At 44.5% G+C, this 18,014-nt stretch overlaps 1 protein-coding gene across 6 annotated transcripts in view; it reads right to left on the bottom strand.

The window, feature by feature from the left end:
* SULF1 (sulfatase 1) overlaps positions 1-18,014 on the bottom strand; it is a 369,532-nt gene that overhangs the window by 187,818 nt on the left and 163,700 nt on the right. For all 6 annotated transcript variants that reach the window (XR_003854840.1, XM_029591438.1, XM_029591444.1 and 3 more), the window contains 2 exons: positions 13,476-13,715; positions 2,665-2,816 (listed from right to left, as the gene is read on the bottom strand). Coding sequence is in view for 5 of the 6 variants with exons in the window: in XM_029591438.1 (XP_029447298.1) it covers positions 2,665-2,816; positions 13,476-13,715 (392 nt within the window). In the remaining variant the exon portion in view is untranslated. The remainder of the gene's footprint in view (positions 1-2,664; positions 2,817-13,475; positions 13,716-18,014) is intronic.

Below are 18,014 nucleotides of genomic sequence, written 5' to 3'. Positions count from 1 at the left end.
GTGTCGGGGTGGGTTTTTTGTTTATCGGCTCAAGCGCAGCCGATTTAAAAAAAAAAAACCTGATCAGGCCGCACGAAAAAAAAATGCACGATGTGAATCGGAACCGATTCCGGTTCAGATTCACATCTCTAATATTAACATTCTGACATATGGTAAACACCTAGCTTTTTCACCAAGCCTACCTTTCTTATGCAACAATACCGCCATTGTCTCCCCAAGTAAGCAAAACACTTCCAACTACTTCTGACTCCCTCATCTCTTCCCTAGGCCCAACTGTTAACATTGATATCTAGTATGCTATCTCCTTGTTTCTTTCATCATGTTTCTGTATCATGCCTTTTCTTCTCCCTCTTTTCGCATCTTATGATTTATTACGTTTCTGTCCTTTGCCTCATGGATGCAAACCACTTTATATCCTCCTGTACTTCACTTTGCGTACTCTGGTAGGGGAATGAATAATAAATCCTAGTAATAAATAAATAAAGAAATAGTTATTACTAAACATTCAGCCTACCAGATAGATCCAATTGCTGGCTGACTCTACCATCACAGCCTGTCAGACAACCCGGGCACTTGGATGCCTGTGTTACCACTAGGACTTTTAATATTGCATGTTCTCCTCTTTGCCATACATTACGGCATTTCCAACACCTGCTATTGAATCAGGCATTTAAATGCATAAGTGTTGCTAGGTTGTGCTTATTTGCTGTCCACCCTTTTAGCAACTAAGTATCTTCTGTGCTTATCCCATACACTCTTAGACTCAGTTACTGTCTTTTAGCCATTACTATCCACCCTGGGAGGTTGCTCCACACTTTAATCACCTTTTCTGTGAAAAAAAAAAACCCAAACAGTACAGGTAGTTATCTTGATCTGTCATTATAGAACAAGTAAATCAGACACAAATGCTCTAGGCTTTGAAACTGGTATTTATAAGTGCCAACTCTTTCCACTTTGCTGCAGCATATGCTTGGAATAGACTCCTGAGTTGCACGTCATGCTCCTTCTCTTGTCTTATTCAAAACCTGTCTAAAATCCCTCCTTTCTGCTTTGAAATTTTAATCCTTGATTATCCCATTTATAGCCTTATTGATTTTAACCAGTGTTTTTTGATCTCTCTTCTTCAGATAGTAAGTTGTACTGAGCAGGGACTCTCTCTTATGTATTTTTGTACAGCACTGCCTATGTTGAATATCGCTATAGAAGTGATAAGTAGTAGTAGTACTAGTACTCGTTATTATCAAGACACTCTGCAAATAAAAAGAAAACTATTGTTTCTCAGTGTCCATTGCAATGTTCCTCAGAAGCCAATAAATCAGCAATGATCACTTGAGTCCTGGTGTGAGCCTTTCTGGGAAGCACCCCCTCTGATGACAAGATCTGGAGAGAGAGAAATCCACTATAGTGATTAGAGATGTGAATCGGAACCAGAATCTATTCCGATTCACATCGTGAATTTTTTTTCGTGCGGCCCGATCGGGTTTTTGGTTTTTTTTTTTTTTTAAATCAGCTGCGCCTGAGCCAACAAACAAAAAACCCACCCCGACCCTTCAAAACAGCACCCTTAGCTTCCCCCCCCCCCAAAACGTTTTAAATTACCTGGTGGTCCAGCACAGGCCATCCAGTGCTCCTACCATGTGACAGGGGCCGGCCAATGGCACGGATACCCTGTCACATTGTAAGGGCAAAGGGCCATCGGCGCCATTTTTATTAGTGGCAGCCAATGGCCCGAGAGCAGGAGATCGCTCCCGAGACCACCAGGTAATTTTTAAACGTTTTGGGGAGGGGTCGGGAGGGTGGGGGAAGCTAAGGGAGCTGTTTTGAAGGGACGGGGTGGGTTTAGGGATTGTTTTTGTGTGCCGTTTTTCCTGCCCTCCCCAAAAAGATAAGAGAACCCCATGAACAATTTTGTGGGTTTTCCTATCGGTTTCGGGGAGCCCCCGATTTCTGACGACTTTGAAAATATGGTACGATATTTTCAATCGTCATAAATACGATTCACATCCCTAATAGTGATAAAGGGGAGTTGGTGTGCCTCTGTCAATTTCATTCCACGTGGTTTCCTTACTGAATGAGAGCCACACAGGCACACGCTGCGGACTTGGGCTCTGGTACGGCTGCAGCACCAGTATCTCCACCATGTTCTGAAGTCCCTAAGGAGGCAATTTTAAAAGGGGATTTTGCATAGGTAAACCAGTGATTACTCATTGACAAGGCCCAAATGTGGGTAAAAGCCCAAGTGCTGCTGACAGTGCACATTTTTCTCCCTGCAGGAAAAAGGGGCTGGGGCTAGGCAGGCTGGATGTGAGCATGGGCGTTTTCCTTTTGAAATCCCTGTGCCTGCTTTTCACCACTTTACTCCTAATGCTTTGCACCTTCATAGTATGCAGGGTAAAGATTCCCACTGGCACCTGCCTGCCATGGATTGCCAAAGGGAAACTCTGTGGCGTTTCCCTTTGAAAATCCGCCTGCAGACCCAGATATGACTGAACCATATACACGCAGCAAATACGAACTAAGCATTTCAAGGAGGTCAGAGTTCTATTATTGTGCAATCATAAGTAAAATACATTCACATGTGACCTGCAATTGAAAGGAATTTTGGGCAGGAGACAAAAAAAAAAAAAGTTTGCTTAACAGAGTGGGAAAATGCCGGGAAAATACCTTGTCATAATCAAATCCATGCTTCTCCTTGTAGCCATTGCGACAAATTGTGTAATTGTAGAAACGGGAGTTCTTGATTAATCCAAGCCACTCGCGCCACCCAGGAGGTATGTAGCTACCATTGTACTCATTGAGGTATTTTCCAAAAAAGGCTGTGGATTGAAACAATTCAGAACTTAAAAACAGTTTACTGTGAAAAGTTTTGACAAGGAGAAATACACATACTTTAACATAAATGAGGTATTTTACATGTCCACTGAAGGATTCATCAAATTACCGACCAGAGAAATATCAAAGCAAGTGGAACTCCAAATGAAACATGATAAGATGTCCCGTAAGAACATGGCCAGGCCAGCCAGTGACTCAGAGGAAGTGGGGCCAGTTCCCAGCTCAAGTCTTCTGTTACCTTTGAGCACTCCCAGTCCGGCCAGCCCAGGGAATCTACACAACCTCGGGGCTGGGGGAGGGGGAAAGGAGCATCAGCCATTGCTCAATGGTGACACCTACTGGCTAGTCTTAGGATGAGCCTTGCACATGTACATGGCTCCAGAGGGAGAGGTTTTCTGTGGCTCCTGGCTAAGCATTAGCTCTGAAATGGCTGACTTAGATGGGAGGGGGGGGGGGGTATAAAATAAGGGAAAACCCTAGGCAGTTGTGAATGAAGTCTTACGACACCATAACCCCGATATAGGCCAGTACTGAAAGAGCTGGAACCCTAAATGGCACAGAAGGAAAGAGCAGCACACACACACACACATAATAAAGAAAAGATCATGATTTAATCACAAAAATGTATTAATGTATTTTGAGAGTACATTCACTGTTACCAGGGCTCAGAATGGGATGGTGCCTTGTACTGGAAATGTTCACATTTCAGTCCAGCTGAGGCGGCACTGGGCGGCACTGGCTGAGGGAGCCAGGGACCACACAGAACCTGCTCTTCCTTGTGGTAGAGGCCCTGCTCATCCCTTCTCCCAGTGGCAGCAACAACTCCATTCTTCCTGCCCTGTCTAAGTCTTTGGAGAGACTTTCAATTTGTACATCTCCGAGACCAGATCCTCGAAAACATATAAACCGAATACACTGGTGCAGTGGGCAACAACTAAAAACGGTCAAGGGTCTTTATAATAAAGCACAGGGGGACAAACATATTTACCCTGGAGGAAAGGAGCCAAAGTGGAGAAATGATAAACATTTAAATACCTTCAAGGAATAAATGCAAAAGAAGGTGGGTGTCTTTCAATGGAAAGGAGGCTCTGGAATGAGAAGCCCTGAGCAGTTCTGCACTGAGGCAGGGTGAGGCGGTCGCTTCAGGCAGCAAACTTTGGAAGCAGCAAAAAACACCCCCCGCCCCCCAAACTCCTTTAGTAGCTGCCTCACCCCGCCGCCAAAACACCAAAAGGACCCGCGCAGAGGCCATTCTGATGGAGCATGCAGACGGGCTCTGGCTTGAGGAAAGCTTGTGTGCGTCGTGCCCCTCATGCAGCCGGGGTGAGGAAGTGGTGGGGACCAGCTCTGCCCTGTAAGCTTTTCTCCATGGGACCAGGTGGCAGCTGACCACCCCCTACCCCCCCCCCCCCTTAGCGATGACGGATGCCCTTTAGCTCCCGGGGGTCGAGCAGTGCAGCAGCAGTGTCCCGGGCGGGCAGTGCACAGGGGAGATGCTGCTGCCGCTGCTCCTCCTCCTCCTCTCTGCCCGCTATAGGCCTCGTCATGACAGAGGAAGGTGGCCGAGATCCTGACGCCTGGAGCCCAGCACCGGCTGCGAGAGAGGAGGGGAGAGCCAGCCCCATTACTTGTTGCCTTTCTGCTGCCCTGGGTCCGGAAGAAAGGGTGCTCGCTCTGCATGCTCTGAGTCTGCGCCGCCTCCTCTTGGCCTCTCGTCTCTGTAACTGCACTCCCAGGATGGACAGCGCAGCTTCCAGCTGTACTGCCGGGGGGGGGGGGGGAGGCAACAGGTTGTTGCCTGTGATTGCCGTATTTCCCAGCAAATTGGCTCAGCAGCAAACAGGCCCTATCCCCCCCCCCCCACCAAGAAATTCCTCGGGAGGGAGGGAGCACCGAAAGCGAAGGCCCCCGGTGAGAGTGTTTATGTAGAGGGGTGCGTGTGTGTGTCTGTGTGTGTGCGTGTGTGTGTGTGCGCGTGTATGAGAGAGATTGCGAGCCTGGGGGGGGGGGTTTGAGAAAGCATGTATGAGGGAACCTGGGGGGGGGGGGGTGAGAGAGCATGTGTGAGGGTTCTTGGGGTGTGTGTGTGTGTGAGCATTTGTGAGGGTACTTGGGGGTGTGTGTGTGTGAAAGAGAATGTGTGAGGGTGCATGGGGGTGTGTGTGTGTGTGTGAGAGAGCATGTGTGAGGGTGCTTGGGGTGGGTGTGTATGAGAGCATGTGTGAGGGTGCTTGGGGGTGTGTGTGTGTGAAAGAGAATGTATGAGGGTGCATGGGGGTGTGTGTGTGTGTGAGAGAGCATGTATGAGGGTGCTTGGGGTATGTGTGTGTGAGAGAGCATGTGTGAGGGTGCTTGGGGGAGGGGGTTGTGTGAGAGACAGCATGTGTGAGGATGCTTGGGGGGGTTGTGTGAGAGACAGCATGTGTGAGGGTGCTTGAGTGTGGGTGTCCGAGAGAGGGAGCCATCTCATCCCTCGCCACAGGCAGCAGATTGCCTTGAGCCGCCCCTAGCCCTGAGATGAGGGTGATAAGGGATAGACTCTGGAGTAATCAAAGAAAATATTTCTTTACAGAAAGGGTGATGGGAAATTGGAAGAGCCTCCCTGTGGTGTTGGTAGAGAAAAGGACAGTACCAAAATTGAAGAGAGCATTGGGACGAGCACAGGATTTCTCTGAGGGAAAGAAAGCTGAGCAGGAGATGTTGATGGGCAGACTGGATGGGTCTGATAGTCTTTATCTGTTGTCATGCTCTATGTGATGTTAGGACTCTAATTTAAAGAAGAGTTTGGGTTATCTGCCTATTCATAATGATGGTAACTTTTAAATCGGCGCGTGGGTGCCCATGTGTGCATTTTGTCAGCCCGCATCCAGGGATGCGGCCATTTTATAAAATACAAGCGTATATGTACACATGTTATAAAACAGACTGATGTGCACATGTGCATGTATCAGTAATTAATCACTTCATAATTGTTATCCCCAAATAATGAAGACAGCCTAAAATCATGCAGAGGGGAAGTAATATACCAACAACAAAAGAAAGGCTTATAGCAAGTAAGGACCTGCATATATTAATACTGATCTCGGTATAACATTAGGAATCAGTCAGAACTGGAGAAGACGTAATAATGTCCTGGCACTGAGAAAGGATTGTAGCTGCTCAGGAGCAAAAAATACAAAAGAATCTGAGCGCAGCTTTACAAAACATTTACAAAGGATAACGTAAAACAAAATAACCCCCCAAATGAAGAGTATCTTTCCTGAGAGCTGAAAAACCTTTTCTCCTTTGCTAGGTGAGCCTGGAACTATCTGGGAAAATACTCAAATTCTGACCATGAGAAGGAGAATTTAAATTGTGAAAATACTAAGACATCACTTTAGATAGATCAGAATTGGCAACAACAACAAAAAAATTCTGCAAGATTCAGAGGAGGAAATTGATTTGCAGCAGAATCCCCCGCAGATGCTGGTAAGATAGATAGCTTATTGATAGAAGGAAATTCTTCAGGTGCAATACCCCAAACTTGAAGAACTTATTTTAAGGTAACCATTGGATGTTAACCCAGAATCTTATGAAAATTCAAAATCCTGAGATTAAGCTGACGAGTTCTCCAGCAATTCAAACCTGCGAGAAAGAGCTCTATTATCCCAAATAAACACAGATTGGACCCCTTGAATGTTAACAATATCTTGTTTAATGGCTGCAAGTTGCACTGAGTGCTCTTGGATAAGATTTTCATGTTGAGCAACCATGGGATCTAATTGAGTAACAGAGTCCACTTTTAATATGGAAAGAGAGAATTTGGGCAAAAATGCTGACATGGCCACATTTTACAGCATAAACTGCTGCTTCAGGGCATTCCACATACTTCACTTCCAACCAGTCTAAAGAAATGTGGCCATGTCTGCATTTTTGGCACCTTAGAAGCTCCATACAATTCACATGAATCCTGAAAAGACAAGGCATTTTTACTAGCTCAGAAGCTCTATACAGAACGGAGCTAGAATCTTTGCGCAGATTGGCGATTGGAAGCTCATATGAGCCCTGAAAAGATAAGTGAAATAGATAAGGTAAGTGAAATAGATAAGTGATTTGGATATTTTCTAGCGTTGAAACTAAACGCATTTTGAAGAACAATGGATACATGAGTAAATGGACACTAGAGGGGGTCCCCCCCTTGATGGCAGCTTTCAAAGGCTACAAGCACCGCTAGATGTTGTTACATTGACATTATGGAGTGTGCTGTCCGAGGGTTTTCTCCCATTTTTTTCCATTGCTTTTGATGCATCTAGCTATAAACTATGTACCACGACATGTGGGTTGTAACAAATTGATGAAAAGGAATATAAAAAGTGTTAATGTTATTTTAATAAAAGATAAAAATTAATAAAATCTTTAAAAAAAATGTTTTAGAAATATTACGAGGTGTATATTTGCACATTGTATTGGTTATTTTGGATACACCAGTGGGTTTGTCTAGTTATTTTTGATTCATCGCTAGAGAAGAAACAAGTGCAAGAAGAAAATTGATCTGTCCTATAACCGACCCACTGCCTTCAAAAGGAAGGGAGGGAAGATGCAGGTCCAGCTGTTGCTGACCCTTCAGAAGGCTGCAGAGTTGGAGCAAATGACGCGGTAGTCTCCTTAGTTCCCACCTGCTCGGACACAAGTGCCAGTTTGCCTGCCGGCATCTCAGCAGCATCACTGGAGGAAGCACATCGCTCAGCTGGTGGAAGGAGTTTTTCTCAGGGGCTGAGGGAAACCTTGTCCCTAGGAAGCACCAACGCTCCCTCACGGACTGCTTCAGCGGGGACTTCACCGCTGAGAGATCCAGGGTCCGCTGTAGATGTGAAGGCAAAAATAGACTGCTGGCCAGGTAACAATGAGGGTTCAGTGGGAAAAACCCTTATTTTCCCCTTTATCCTTGGTGCCATTAGAATTAGGAGAAAAAAGTTGAAGAAACAGAGAGCCCAATAGTCCGGCGTCTACAGACTCACGACCATCATGTCCCTTCGGGTAGGTCAGGCACTGATTAGCCATTTAGACAGAACATTTCAGCTATCCTTTTTGTTGTTTGACATTTTCTTCATGGGACAGGAACCATCTCCAGTTGCTCCTGCCCTGCCAGTGAATGAACTGCAAATGGCACTAGAAGACTTAGTTCATCATTTTTCATTTCTTTTGGACATAATACTGCAGGCTTGGACCAGACTGGGAGTCAATTACTTTTTTTAAACTTTTTTTGATCCAGCATTTTTTTTTTAATTTTGTTTTTCTTTTTTTTTTTTAAGTTTTTTTTATTTTAAATATAAACAAAAAAAAAAATCAAAATGAAAAACAAAACAGAATGAAAAAAAATCTGTCTGTGCACACCTCTTTAAACATTATTTCCACCTCTGAAACTGAATAAAAAGAAATAAAAACATGCTTTAAAATGGACCACAATCCAAAAGAATCTTTTGCAGTACCCAGTTCTGCATTTTTTGAATCTTCCTGGAGCAGTGAGTTAAATATGCATGTTACTACAGGGTTTTAACACTTATAAGAGAAATGTGACTAACACATGATTCACTGTCTGACAAAACCTATAGGGGCGGATTTTCAGAGCCATGCTCGCGTAAATCCGCCCAAAACCGGGCGGATTTACGCGAGCAGGGCCCTGCGCGCCGGTGAGCCTATTTTACATAGGCTCACCGGCGCGCGCAGAACACCGGGACTCGCGTAAGTCCCGGGGTTTTCCGAGTGGGCGTGTCGGGAGGCGTGTCGGGGGGCGGGGCCGGAGCGCGCGGCGTTGCGGGGGCGTGTCGGCAGCGTTTTGGGGGCGGGTACGGGGGTGTGGCTACGGCCCGGGGGCGTGGCCACACCCTCCGTACCCGCCCCCAGGTCGCGGCCCGGCGTGCAGGAGGCCCGCTGGCGCGCGGGGATTTACGCCTCCCTCTGGGAGGCGTAAATCCCCCGACAAAGGTAGGATGGGGGTTTAGACAGGGCCGGGCGGGTGGGTTAGCTAGGGGAAGGGAGGGGAAGGTGAGGGGAGGGCAAAGGAAAGTTCCCTTCTAGGCCGCTCCGATTTCGGAGCGGCCTAGGAGGGAACGGGGGTAGGCTGCGCGGCTCGGCGCGCGCAGGCTATACGAAATCGATAGCCTTGCGCGCGCCGATCCAGGATTTTAGCAGATACAATTTTAGTAGATACGCGCGTATCTACTAAAATCCAGCGTACTTTTGTTTGCGCCTGGAGCGCAAACAAAAGTAGGCTGTTCGCGCTCGTCTGAAAATCTACCCCTACTCCAGGCGCAAACAAAAGTACGCTGGATTTTAGTAGATATGCGCGTAGTCGTGCGTATCGGCTAAAATCCTGGATCGGCGCGCGCAAGGCTATCGATTTCGTATAGCCTGCGCGCGCCGAGCCGCGCAGCCTACCCCCGGAGGGAGGCGTAGCCTACCCCCGGAGGGAGGCGTAAATCCCCGCGCGCCAGCGGGCCTCCTGCGCGCCGGGCCGCGACCTGGGGGCGGGTACGGAGGGCGCGGCCACGCCCCTGGGCCGTAGCCACGCCCCCGTACCCACCCCCAAAACGCTGCCGACACGCCCCCACAACGCCGCGCGCTCCGGCCCCGCCTCCCGACACGCCTCCCGACACGCCCACTCCGAAAACCCCGGGACTTACGCGAGTCCCGGGGTTCTGCGCGCGCCGGTGAGCCTATGTAAAATAGGCTCACCGGCGCGCAGGGCCCTGCTCGCGTAAATCCGCCCGGTTTTGGGCGGATTTACGCGAGCAGGGCTCTGAAAATCCGCCCCATAGTGATTATTATGTCAAAAACACTAATGATTTTTTTTTTTCAATTTTCTATAGGTGGCAGCCTTATTTAAAAAAAAACAAAAAACAAACAAATGAAAATGAACAAAATTTCATTCTTTGTTGGTTTTGTTTTTAAAATAAATCAAAATGAAATGAGAAATGTATTTAAAAATTACTTTTTCATTTCAAGCAAATGCATATCCTTACTGCCTAATATAGAAGAGTTAACTTTTAAAGATTCAGTGGCAAACAGAAACGGTCGGATTTTAAATCCCCCGTGCGCATAAAACCCATCCTTTATGCACGTGGCTGGGCCTTGCGCGCATCGTGCCTATTTTCAAAAAGGCCCGGCCACACACGTAAAGGCCAGTGCACGCATACATGCCGGCCTTCCTACAAGGGGCAGCCGGGACAGCAGCATTGATTGCTGTTCCGGCTGCCGGTGCGCACAACTTACTTCAGGTTGGGCCCTGAAGTAAGTTGGGAAAAAACAAAACAAAATGACAAGGGTTAGGAATTAGAGGTTGGGAAGGAGAGAGGAAGGAGAAGGGAGGTTAGGGTAGGGTGTAGGGAAGTTCCCTTCCAGTCCGCTCGTTCATTGGAGCAGGTTGGAGAATGCCGGGATGCATCACCATGCAAAATTTGCAGAACTGTAACCCCTTTGCACGCACCATGCACACAAGCACGCACAGATTACAAAATCCAGCATGCATGTGCGCGCATATTATAAAATTGGCGCACCCATGTGTCGCACATGGACACGCATGCACCTTTGAAATCTACCCGCAAGTTAGGAAGCACATTTGTGCAGCCAATCAATTGTACAAAACTAGGGGGCCTCATTTATTATAGTATGGTTTCATTATAAAAGTGAAATTATAGCAAGATGTGTAGATGAGCGCAATAGGATACAAAAATAGATTTTAAAAGCCCTATAGGCACAAAAATGACCACATATGCACAGTGAGCGAGTGAGCGAGAGACAGTCTTTATAGGGCTCAACCTGATACTCTCTATATACGGACCATTGTAAGGAGATTTGGGCCGAATTTTCCGGTAATCGTTGTAAAAATGAAATCATTAAAGATTTTTAGATCTTATAAGTGATTAAAAAGAGTTGATTTGTACAATGCAGCTAGTAGAGACTGCAGTGTGCAAATCAACTCCTCTTTTTAGAATTTTCATCACTTATAAGGTCAAAATTCCTTAATGATGTCAATTTTACAATGGATACCTCTGAATGTGTCTGTAACACCACCCCCTTAACTCCACCCCTGAAAAATCACCCCTAATCAAAGTGCCCCCTTACAATGGTCCATATATGGAGTTTCAGACAGATCTCTATAAATTGTCTCTCTCTCTCGTTATAGCAGAAGTAGCCTTTAAAAAAGTAACCCATACCCTATGCAAGATAAACTCTCCAAAAATAAGATAGCCCTTTAAAACTGCTGATAATCGAGAGAAACTGGCACATTTTCCCATTGAAGTGCATTTTCAAGTTTCACAAACTGCAGCAAATATGTGTGGAATGACCATGGATTGCCAGCAGTCCTACAGAGCTGGCACAAAATGTTGCTAAGGCCACCTTAGGGCCTGATTTATTAAAGGTTTCATCCTATTTTGTGTGAATGAGAAAAAAAAAAAACACAGTTTAGTGAATTTGAATCATAGTTCAGAATATAATACATTTCTTTTCTAAAACATTTCCCAATAACCGTTTTGAAAAAGCCTTTCCTTACTTCTCTGAAATATCGGAATGTATTTTCAACATAGCTGTATAAGCAGTGGTTGTTGAGATATATCAGGCTAAGTGGCAGCAGAGCCTCCACTCAACCCAGAGAAGTAAAAATGTATCCCGATAAGTGGCACAAATCTCCTATTCGCAAGTATTTATGCTCCTAATTTTAACTAATTACACATGGAGATTTAACTCACACTCTTTTGCTTAACACTTGTTGGCTTTTAGTCATCAAATTTTGTTACATGCGCATGTGAAGGAAATGATCAGTTTTACCAATTAGTCCATCAGTTTGCCCAGTCTACCTCTAGGTCTTCATGACCCTGCTGGTTCTTCAGCCTGAACTCCCCCCCAGTTTACCTTGACCCCTCACCCCGTCAGTATTTGGTTAGAAAGAATTTTATTCTCACTTACACCAGATAATTTTAGCAGCTGTAAATATATGCAGGGAACATACATAGACGCACGTTGCTTTGGCAGGTTATAAAATAGCAACTTAACACATGTAAATGTTCGCCCTGACCCAGAATGCCCTTGGCCCGCCTCTTCTGTAATCAAGCAAATGTATTTGAACATCATTACTTGCACATGCATGTTTGAGGTGTCTAAGATAACATTCACGTGAATATGTGCATCTACTAAGTGGGGGCAAGGGAAGAAAATGTATATTACATGCATAACATGGATAAACATGAATCCCTTCCTCAATATCTCAGGGCAATAATGAGCATGTCCCAAAACCAGTCCTCGTTTTAACTCCCCTTTCAAGACTACTGACTGATCCGTGCTTACATTGTAGTTTTATGTTTAGGACATTTTAAAATGGTTTGGCCAACTTCAGAGGTTGTCCTTTGCCTCAGGACTTGAAATTATCCCTTGGCCACAATAGCAAAAGATGAGGGCCAAAAAAACATTTCCAGCAGCATAATAAGGGAATGCATTGAATAGAGATGGAATGAAACGTTTGCATGACATTATATATGTTACTGTATATTCAGATTATATATATTTTTATATATTATAATTGTATTGCATGATGGCAATAAACAAATGCAAGTAAATAAATAAATAATGAAAGCTGACTCTCTTAAAGGTGCATTTTAAAAACCCTATGTGCACCATGTAGCGGGAGATACATGCACAAGCGGGGACAGTGCACACCACGCGGATTTTAAAAGGCCCCGCTACACGCACAAGTCAAAAGTTCAGAAAAAGAGGGCGGAGTGTGGGCAGGGTCTGGACGGGGCATGGGCATGTTGGGGAAGGCCAAGAGACGTGCGTAGAAAATACTTACATGCACAGGCGCGTGTTGGGGTCCCCTGCTGCGTAACGTTGCTACTGCTATGGACAGCGCGTAAGTACAAAAACATAAAAATCTAGGCTAGTCAGCAGCATTTGAAAGGCTGGGACTAATGGGGGAAATGGAGGCTAATAAATTAGGAGAGGGGTTGGAAGTGCTATCCCTAAACTGGGCAAACTGGGAACATACTGGGAAAACATGGTATGGCGGTGCGCATCCCTTATAAAATCCCCCCACCACTTACGTTGTAGAGGAGGCATTTGCACATGCATGTACGCATCCATATAAAATTGTGCGCCCATGTACGCATGGTCAGCCTATTTTATAACATGCACATGTATATACATGTGTTATAAAATGGCCGCAGCTCTTGATGCAAGCCGCCATAGGCTCGTACATGTGCGCTCACGCAGCTATTTAAAAGTCACAATGTTACCCTTCTGTAAAAACTAATGACATGACGAGTGTGACAACTTTTATTTTGATGTAGAATTTAATAGAAATACTTGTGATAAATTCACTGTAAAACTATGAAAAACTAGTCACAAAATGAAAATTATACTTTTCACCCATCCGTGGTAGAATGAGGCTGCCCTCCCATTCTGTCAACCAATTTCTATTTCTTGCACAGTGACAGTGTCCGTTTTCTTTAAGTCATAGTTCCAGGAGCAGGTCTCCCCATGCCTCTTTAAACTTCTGCTGAAATCAGTCACCACAACCAATTTCTGCAGACTGACACAGTTATTAAATGCATCACCTCTGGTACCTCATTTTTCTTTTTCTCCCGCGTCTCAATAGGGCTGTGCCTTACCTGTCCTATATCCTGTGTTGTTGAGATACACTGCAAAGGTCCGAGGCTCATGTGTGGCCTGCCAGGATGGAGAAGAGCAGTTCTCGTTGTTGGTGTATACATTGTGGTTGTGAACATATTTCCCTGTCAGCATAGAAGACCGAGATGGACAACACATTGGTGTGGTTACAAAGGCATTGATGAAGGTAGCTCCACCTTGCTCCATGATCCTTCTGGTCTTGTTCATCACCTGCAAGGAGCCTGAAATACAATGATTAACACTAATAAAGGACGAGGCATTTAAGAAGCATATATGCTGTAGAAGCATTTTATTTCTACATCTTCTAACTTGTCATCAAAAATAATCTGGAGATTTATATTAACTTCAGTCTCTCAAGAGGTCCCTTAATCACAGAGGAAATTTCTCAGATAATCTGATAATTAAGGTTAAGACTTCAGACCTGCCACAGTTTCAAAGGCTTGCTGTCTTTTGAAGATTACTGTAGAACAATAGTCTTTTTTTGCACAGAGAACTCAATCAATGTATTAAAATATTGGCAAATTGTATGTCATTCTGTGGAAGTTAAAGTAAAATATTTAACCCAGTGCAAGTAAAGAACAAGCTGGAAGGATAGATAGATATAGATACATACATTTTCTATTAACTCTGAAGGGCAGGACTGATCTGATCAGTTATTTTCCTTCAAGGGTTAACAAATTTAGGTCACCACTAGAATGCAGAGAACATCAGCTGCTTCTCCACTTCCTCCTCTTTGCCAGCAGCACAACTCCTTCCCTCCAAACTGAGCCTTCTAAACAAGAACAAAACAAAGGCACGGGAAAAAGTCCAAAGGAAGGAGACCAGTCCTGATTGTTTGGCGTTAAATAGAAAGAAAACAGCCAGGTCAGAAGATTTTTTCTGTTATGCTCCTCCAACGGTCAATACCAATGGGACATACCTCAGCGGTACCTCACTGTGTTAAGTCCACTATAGCTTAGGGCCGGATTTTAAAAAGGCCCGGCGACGCGCGTAAAGCCCCGGGACGCATGTAAGTCCCAGGGCTTTACAAAAGGGGTGGTCCGGGGGGGCGGGGCGGGGCCAGAGGCCTCCGACACAGCGGCCATTGCCGCTGTGTTGGAGGATCGCGTGCTGGCAGGCTTCCGGTGCGCGCAACTTGCGCCTGTTACCCAAGGCAGACGCAAGAGGTAAAATAAAAATTTTGGGAAGGAGGAGTTAGAATAGGGCTAGGGGGAGGAAATGTTAGGGGAAGGGGTGGGAAGGTCAGGTTAGGGGGAAGGAAACGGGGGAAGGCAGCGCGGCTTGGCGCGCACAAGGGGCACAATTGTGCACCCCCTTGCATGCGCCGACCCCTGATTTTATATCTTGCGCGCACAAGTTATAAAATCGGGTATACATGTGTGTGTACCGGGTAGTGCGTGCACATGTACGCCCGTGCGCACCTTTTAAAATCTACCCCATAGAGTACATATCTGCTGAAAACCACATCTTCCAAGGCCCATTTGTCCATCCTACAATGCTCCAGAGATTTGAATAGATCTTGAAATAACTGCCCTACAGATTCTTAAGCGAGGTAGGCACTTTTTTCAGAAATGATCAATACGCAAGGTGTTAAGATATAAATAAGAGATTCTTGCATTGCAAGTCATGGTGTATGTGTCTATGGCCTGATCATTCTAGTAGCAACTGTGGTACCTGGGAAGTTTTACAGTAAGATCCAAGTTTGGTCTGCTCTTCAGATAGCAAGTCTTGGACATTTGATTTCTCACTTTCAGTCTCCTGCTCTCATACAGATTCTCGTTAACTAAACTGTCTGGAGTTAAGAACATAAGATATGCCATACTGGGTCAGACGGTCAGCTTCACGGACGCTTCTTGGACGTGGCCCCTGTCACATGGAGGGGGCACTGGATGGCCGGTGCCATCTTTAAAAATAGCGCAGGCCATCCAGTGCTCCAACCATGTGACAGGGGCCGGCCAATGGCACGGATACCCTGTCACATGGTAAGGGCAAAGGCCATCGGCGCCATTTTTATTAGTGGCAGCCGACGGCCCGAGAGCGGGAGATCGCTCCCGGGACCCCCACTGGACCACCAGGTACCTGTAAAAAGTTTTTTTTTTGGGGGGGGGGGTCAGGAGAGTGGGGGAAGCTAAGGGATTAGTTTTAAAGGGTTGGGTGGGTTTTTTGTTTATCGGCTCGGGCGCAGCCGATAAACAAAACTGCGATCGGGCCGGACGAAAAAAAAAAACCACGATGTGAATCGGAACTGGAATCAGAACCGATTCCGGTTCTGATTCACATCTCTAATATATAGTCATAGTTTAATAGGACAATGTAAACATGAATTTAGCCAAGAGAAGTCTTGCCTCACCAATTTTCTACATTTTTTTGAAGGCATGAATAAGCATAAGAATAAATGTATTTATTTAAAATCTTTTCTATACCGTCGCTAAGTTATATACCATCGCAACGGTTTACAGGTAGGCACATAAATTAAAGTAGGTGAATGCATACACTAGAACATTCTAACAGGTGTCAAATAGATTCGGTTATAATATATCATAAAAGACAAATAGCTTGATTAGTGATGTAGGTCTTAACCATGTGTACCTATAAGGTACTAATCACAGGTAAAAATTCACAGTGTGTTTTACTACTACGTTAGTTGTGAAATAGAGTTATTAGTACTATCATGCTCAAAGATGAGACAGTTGATATAGTGTATCTGGATTTTCAGAAAGTGTTTGACAAAGTACCTCATAAGATACTCTTGAGAAAATTAAATTCATGGCATATGAGACAATGTTCCATTACAGAATGTGAACAGATATAAGGATAGGAAACAGAAACTAGGGCTAAATGGTCAATTTTCTCAATGGAGAAAGGTGAACTGTACAAGGATCACTGCTTTTAAACATATTTATAAATGATCTAGAGATAGGAACAATGAGTGAGTGATCAAATTTGCAGATGACAAAATTATTCAAAGTTGTTAAATCACAAGTGGATTGTGAGAAATTGCAAGACGATCTTGTGAAACTGGGCATCCAAATGGCAGGTGACATTTAATGTGGACAAGTACAAAGTGATGCACTTAGGGAAGAGCAGCTCAAATTATAGCTACACAATGCATGACTCCACATTGGAAGTGAACACCCAGGAAAGGGATCTAGATATCATCATGGATGTGCTGAAATCTTCTGCTCAGTGTGCAGCAGCTGCCAAGAAAACAGATAGAATGCTAGGAATTATTATGAAAGGAATGCAGAATAAAACAAAGACTATCATAATGCCTCTGTATCGCTCCATGGTGAGACTGCAATTCTGGCCACCCCATCTCAGTACAGATATAGTGGAATTAGAAGAGATGCAGAGAAGTACAACAAAAATGATAAAGTGAATGGAATGCTTCCCCTATGAGGAAAGGATAAAGACGTTAGTGCTCTTCAGCTTGTAGAAGAGATGGCTGAAGGGAGATATGTTAGAGGTCTATATAAACAAATGGAGTAGAACAGGTAAATTTGAATAGGTGGTTTACTCTTTAAAAAAAATACAAAGACTAGGAGACATGAAATGAAATTTCTAAGTAATGCATTTAAGGAATTATTTTGTTTTTTACTCAGTGCATAAATAAAATCTGAAATGCATTGCCAGAGGGTGTGGTAAAATATGTTAGTGTAGCTGGGTTTAAAAAGGTTTAGACAAATGCCTGGATGAAAATTCCATAAACCATTATTAAGGTGGATTTGGGGAACTCCTCCGCTTAGCCCTGGGATTAGCAGCATGGCATATATTTATTTTATTTAAAAACTTTTATATACCGGTATTAGTATGCATACATCATACCGGTTTACAATGTAACTTTAAAGGTAGAAATTACAATGAACAGGGAGGGCGAACAAGGAGGAGTATACAAAGAGCAGGAGGGATCTTGTGGGATCTTGTGCCCTGGATTGGCCATGGTCACAAACAGGATATTGGGCCTGATGGACCTTTGATCTGAAACAGTATAGAAAATCTTATGTTCTTATGCCTTTGGCATTAGGAAATAATTTGAATAGACGCATGAAGACACCTCTTCTTAAAGAAAAGGAATTATTGCTCATTTGCTTTGCAGAGAAATTTTTATCTCCATCAGGGTTGCAGCTTTGATGCAGTTTTGACCTGAGTTAATAAAAAAAAAAAGTAACAAAAAGAGGAAAACAAACTATCAGAAAGTGTAGCTTTTACAATGTACCAACTGGGTCACGATCTCCTCAGGCTGGCCTTGAGGAAGAAAAGTTTTCTTGCTGCCTCCAATTCAATAACAATTTTCTGTAAACTGGAGCCAAACCAATTATCACCCTTCTAAAGATAGGACGGATTTGACTGAGAGACAACAAATAAGAAAAACGTCTGCCAGGAGTGTTGTTGCTAAGGTCAGACCTGAAAAGAATGTGGACAGAGCTTCTAAGTCACAAGAACTCTAGAAAAATATGCTCTGAAAAAAATCTGATTGTAAGGTAAAAGAAATCCAAAACAAACAAACAAACAAACAAAAC

This window comes from Rhinatrema bivittatum, chromosome 2 (genome assembly GCF_901001135.1).
Source record: "Rhinatrema bivittatum chromosome 2, aRhiBiv1.1, whole genome shotgun sequence".
Lineage (NCBI taxonomy): Eukaryota > Metazoa > Chordata > Amphibia > Gymnophiona > Rhinatrematidae > Rhinatrema > Rhinatrema bivittatum.
The sequence above is the reverse complement of the archived record's forward strand: the minus strand, read 5'-3'. Positions and strand labels throughout refer to the sequence as shown.